This window comes from Triticum aestivum, chromosome 3A (assembly GCF_018294505.1).
Source record: "Triticum aestivum cultivar Chinese Spring chromosome 3A, IWGSC CS RefSeq v2.1, whole genome shotgun sequence".
In the NCBI taxonomy this organism is placed as follows: Eukaryota; Viridiplantae; Streptophyta; class Magnoliopsida; order Poales; family Poaceae; genus Triticum; species Triticum aestivum.
In genome coordinates this window covers 55336730-55342557 of record NC_057800.1, presented here as the reverse complement: position 1 = coordinate 55342557, position 5828 = coordinate 55336730, and the positions used below count along the sequence as shown (strand labels likewise).

Here is a 5828-nt window from a genome sequence, read left to right as displayed (position 1 = left end):
TCCCCCTTCCCCGTCCCGCGTGCCGAGCCGCATCGATTTAGCCTCCCCCACGCGAATCCCCCTCCATCCCAGTGACGCGCCGCGAGCTGATTGCCCCGTGCCGATTACGCCCGCTCGCTCGCGCGCGCGCTCCCCGTGTTGCTAAGCTAGGCAGGCAGCTGACGGAGTGGTGTCTGTTTGTATGTATGCCTGCAGGGATCATCGGAACCATGGTCACCGGCGGCGACGGCAGCAAGCTTCCGGACCTCAGGGACGTGCTCTCCTTCTCCTTCAAGGTGCCGTAATCGTATCCATCCATCCATCCATGGCCGCTGCCTGTGTCGATTCGATGAGGATCCCCCGTTCTGTTCTGTTATGTTATATTCACCTTCACCATCTCACCCCCTCCCCTCTTTGTGCCATCCAGTTCATGAAGCAGGGCAAGAAGGAAGGCTCGTCCAACGCCTCGCCGCAGAACGACCTCTTGTTGTCTCAGGTCTTCTTCTTCATCCGCCTCTTTATCATAATATCCCCAAATATGCTTGCTTGCTGTATGCAGCACAGACGCTAACCCGACCAGTCGATCGACCTCGCGTTTCAGGTCAACTATCTCAGGGATCAGCTCCAAGCATTGTCCCGTGAGGCTCAATGCCCGCAGATTATCAACGTCAATGGTGGACCAGGTTTGCTGCCTGCTTCCTCTCTTCCATACCCAAATCATGTGTGTCCGTAGCTCAAGTAACCATGTCTTCTTCGCCTTTTATGCGATGTGCCCTGTTGCATCAACCTATGTGAACCAAGTTATCAGAGAATATGCTCATTATGTGCTGTTTGTCACTTCAATTTAACTTGCTAGGAACCGAATTGAATTGGTATCATATGTTTTTCTTTATATCGGCTGAAGTAAAATCATTCTCTTGCAGGCGCTGGTGCTTATGGTTTAACTTTTATTGCTGTTGGAGCCATTGGCTATTTATACATAAGATGGAAGGTAAACATCTATCTCCCTGTCAACTTGGTGCAAGGATAATATGTGTTAACAAATTAGAAAATAACGTTATGTTACACTGTCCTACAGGTGGCTACTTTTCTTTCTTGTCATTTTAGATTCTTAGTGTAGTGGTCCGAGATTGCAACCTGAGCTCATCCTGTTCCCACTCTGATGTTTGAAGTTCACCATTGGCACTTCTCTTGAAGCTAACCCGCTAATTTACAGGGATGGAAAATTTCTGATATGATGTTTGTCACCAAGCGTGGCTTGGCTGATGCCTGCAACGTAGTTGGCAAACAATTGGATCAGGTTTCGGAAAGTGTTCATGTAAGTTTCTTCGTCCTAGATTCACTGGAATATTGTTATTAAACCGCGTGACATTTCCAGATGACAGGTGCAAGGATGCCATAGTGCTGTCACTACAAAATGTATTATAGTAAAGTTGCATTATAAGATTCATCTAAGTAATTAATCATCCCAGTCGGTGACATATTGATGAAGCTTATGTCTTAAACTATGCCAATTTCTATTAGAACTAGTACATTAAACTTTGAAATATAGCATGTCAGAAATTGCTCAGTTAAAACAGCTAAACACATTGTACATCCAATATTTTTATTAAATGGCAAAACATTTTTCTTGCATTGTTGTTTATCTGTTTTTCTTATGCCACATGATGTAGACGTACATTTCCGGTTTACGTGTCTGCACCTACAAAATTTGCATAATTCTACTTTGTGCTTGTATGCATTTAGAAGAGGAAAAGGCACACAAACAGAAATGATGTTTGGATAGGTCTCACATATTTCTAACATTGTGTTATATGTTAGCTTTATTCGCGCTGACTCTCATTTGTTTTAACGAAAACTATATTTATTTTCATTCTGCTGATATCAGGCTTCAAAAAAGCATTTGGCTGGAAGGATCGACCGAGTCGATTGTAGTCTAGATGAATGCCACGAAATTATTGAAGCCACAGGGAAAGAGGTTTGAGAAACTTGCCCGCATATTTGTTGTTTCCAAGCTTTAGTGTATTTTAAAAGATGCTGATGCAAAAATAATACGTATTTCACAGGTTACAGTAATACATGGAGATCTAAGTGCCTTTCAGGAGGAAATACAATCAGTTCACCATGTTGTCCGCACTCTGGTAAGTAGTGGAGTAGTACCTTTCAGGCGTGCACTGTACATGCTTGTATCTCTGTGTTCAATACTTTAATATAATCTCTTCCCCTTAGAGTAGGACTTCTAGTAGTAAGTGCAAACTAAATCTCTTGCCCTTTTGCAGGAGACAAAGCTTGGACGCCTTGCATATACTCAAGTAAGTAGAAATTCCTAGCCCACAGTTTGTTTTTCTGTAGAGGTTATGTGCCGCTAACCTTTTGACTGAAATATCTCAGGATCACACAACACGAGGAATACATGAGTTATGTGAGTTCACTAAAAGATTGGATCGGAGTCCGAAAGCCGATACTCTTAAGGTAAGTCCCGAGAATATATCTCATACCTTATTCCCTATAGTGTACTTATTTTATTGTGCCAATTTTCATGATGCGTCTATGGCATGAGGCCTGTTGGTTCGAATGTCGTGTTCTTTGTGAATACTAATCTTGTAAGCAAAATCATTTTTCAGGTCACAGCATCAACTCCTCTCCCTGCAATCGAGTCTTCAGAAGGAATTACTAGGGTAACTTCATTCACCCTTTTTCCAGTTTCAGTATAGTTTTGATCTTCACAGGCTGACCCTTTTCTCTTTCTTACTACAGACTGCTTCGTTGCCGTCAGGTTCAGAACCCGTGTCTCCTGTAGCTCAATCACCTAGAGCAGATCCACCTAAGGTCAGTTTCAATTACATATCTTTTTACAACACATTTTGGCCTGGTCTATTGCATCTAATATTTTAATGTTGTATAGGTTCTGCGTTCGTCTACAGCCATATCAGCATCAGGACTGAGTATGCTAGCTGGAACTACAGCAATACCTAAAAGGGTAAGAGCATTTCTTTGCATTTTGTTCATTAGGGCTTCTTATGGTCTGTTGACACTTTCCACTTGAAGAAGATGGTGCGATCTGCCTAATGATTGTTGTACACAGTGATGTGACATGCTGCCTGAAAGTACTAGCCGTGAATATTGGATATCTATAGCATTACATTCTGAACCTAATTTTGGTCTGCTAACTCTAGTTTGCTCTTCCATGTTAATCAGAATGTGGTGATTTTTTTAATAAAAAACATATCACTCCTTGAGTGACAGCTTGTACGGGCTGTAGAAAAGAATAACCTTAAGAAAAATGTACTTTGTGGATGTATTATATGTTGTGGAACTTTGACCCCGGCACCGCCATCTTTTTAACATGGTAGGTTGGACTATCTATTTGTAGATAGAATATGTTTGTACGATTCTACCAGCTGTTTTTAGTATACAACATAGAGTACCTTGGTTAAATCCAAACCGAATGCAACTGAAGCTCTTGCTGTTTACTCTCTAGGCTGTGATCAACCGGGCAACTTCGATGAAGGAAGGAGTGCCGACCCCCGAGGCGCCAAAGGACACTTCAAGCACAGCAGCAACACTCAAGAGACCTGTTTCGAGTTCGAGCCGGTTCGGTTTCCTGCGGGGTTTCGCCAGCTGAGGGACAGGCGAACGAAGATGATATACTACATATGGCACTGCCTTGCTGTGGTTTGTGCCAAAAGACAGCACGACATCCCAGTAACCTTTTTTATTACTTGTAACATTTATCTATCTATCCATCTAGCTAGATATGCAGGGCAGGTAAGTTAGTAGAAAAACATGGCAGCCGGCAAAGTAAGGGGAATTTGCTTTGCCAGACAAATTTTTGTAGAAAGCAAAATATGTATGGCGGAGATACGAGGGGTGGTGATATGATGGCAAGATATGCGTTAAGTACACTGTCATTGTACACTGTCATTTACTCGCATGGTTAATTTTGGTGAAGCAAGGATGATGTATACGAGGTTTCTGATCTCGATATCACTGGATATTACATGTAGCTGCATCTGGAAGATGCAGATGAAAACAGTATTTTGTTTGAGTCTAGCGAGTCATGTAGCAGGGGACTGCTACTGTAGTAAGCATGGGCAAGCAAGAATGTGGCTGATAAGAAAAGTAGTCCTGTTGGCTGGTGGTGTTGCTCTACCACCATTCTGTTGCTGATGCTTTGCACCATGAATAAAATCAATCTGCTCAGTATGTTTTGTGCACCTGATTATTGCTGTGGTTCTGTTGTGTGTGTTAATTCAGAAATACTTACATTCATGGTCGTTTGATGAAGAGTTCTTTCTATCTCTTACGGATATCAATTAGTTCGGTTGGTTGTTGTGGTCAATCTAGAAACTGTTATCTCTCGGTTGTCTAAGAAATAGCAAAACCGTTGATCATAGTACATTCGTGCAAGAAGCCTCCCTTCGGAGCATCTTGTGTCGGAGTGCCGAATTAATTAATTAATTGTGCATGGAAATGTGAAAAATACAGAAGTGTTCGACTTTGATGGACACTGGGAAGGTGTTAGTGCATCCAAAAAAAGAAAAAGGAAGGTAGCACTAGTGAACGGGTGTTAGTTACAATATGAATGGAGGTTATACATGTAGCAGCAGCAGCAGCTACAAGAGGGATATAGACGAGAAAAACATTTGGTTGGACGGAGCACTAGTTACTCAGTGATGGGATTAGTTTTCTATGTTAATATTCAGATATTGGCATCTTTTTGTTAGTTGCATGAATCTCAGTCATATTTGAGCTTTCTGATGGACAGTATACATGTAGCTGCAGCTACAGGAGGGATATAAGTAGATGAGAACAAGTTTGTGTTGGAAGGAGCACTAGATTAGTGATGGAATTAGGTGTTCCTTGTCTTTTCATGCTATCAAGACACGATGGTCCATATCCATTATTGTAGCCAATGTGCTACCTGGAAATGAAAAGTAAGACCGCACCAAGGTAGCTTGGCAAGTATAAATAGCCTCCCTTGGATGTTATGTATGCTTCATCGGTCGATACATAGATCATTTTAGGTGGAGCAAGAAGGAGGGAGCATGGGGAAGAAGGGGGTTGTCCTGGCGGCACTGCTGCTGGTGATGGTCAGCATGGTGGTCGTGATGACTGCCGACGGCCAGGGCGTCGGTGGCGAGGTCCGCAAAGCGGCCGAAGGAGTCGGGACGGGCGTGGACACCGCTGCTCGGGGCGCGGGAGCAGCCGTGAAGTCGGCGGCTGAGGGCGTCGGCGAGGTCGTTAGCGGTAGCTGCGTCGGTGACCAGTTCGGGTCGGCGGCCCAAGGAGCCGGCAAAGGAGCAGAGTCGGGCGCGGGCGGCGGTGCTGAAAAAGCGGGGTCCGGCGCGAGCCAGGGAGCTAAGGGCGCCGGCGAAGGTGCTGATAAATCTTACTCCGGCGGCGGCGGCGGTTCGTTGAGCCTGCCGTGTACCGGGGGATCATCGCCGCCGTGACTGAGGAATAATCCCCGACCATGCCATTGCGAATAATAAAAAGCAAGCTGCTTAATTAGCACGCTGTCAACTGAAACCATGTCTGTCAACATGCCGCTCGATGTATGCCACGCTTGACGCCAACGGGATGTTGTACGTGGTGGTGTCACTGTTTGTGCGCGCCCCTCTCGTGCCTTCAGAGGAAGATATCACATGATACTACTATATTTCAAAAATCAAATCTAAGCGTTTTGTGAATGGTCACGATCATACGAGCCATTCGGCAGATTTGTATTCTTTTCCTATATGTCCACTCATGCGAGCTAGGGAAGAAGTTCAGGGGGCAAATGGTAAACACATGTGGACTTGAGGGGCCAAATACTTTTTTTCTTCTCATCTAAGCTCTCTAAAAAT

General features: G+C 44.2%; 1 protein-coding gene across 1 annotated transcript; it reads left to right on the top strand.

The window, feature by feature from the left end:
- Window positions 1-195: 195 nt before the first annotated feature.
- On the top strand, window positions 196-4185 carry LOC123060231 (uncharacterized; the record flags this gene model as incomplete). The annotated part of the gene is given in 13 exon segments (XM_044482829.1): window positions 196-275; window positions 407-475; window positions 581-662; window positions 903-970; window positions 1196-1297; window positions 1868-1957; window positions 2046-2120; window positions 2259-2291; window positions 2371-2451; window positions 2604-2657; window positions 2737-2808; window positions 2885-2959; window positions 3461-4185. Coding segments are annotated over 13 exon segments (1025 nt in total), but the record flags the coding sequence as incomplete, so codon positions are not given.
- Between the last annotated feature and the right edge of the window lie 1643 nt (window positions 4186-5828).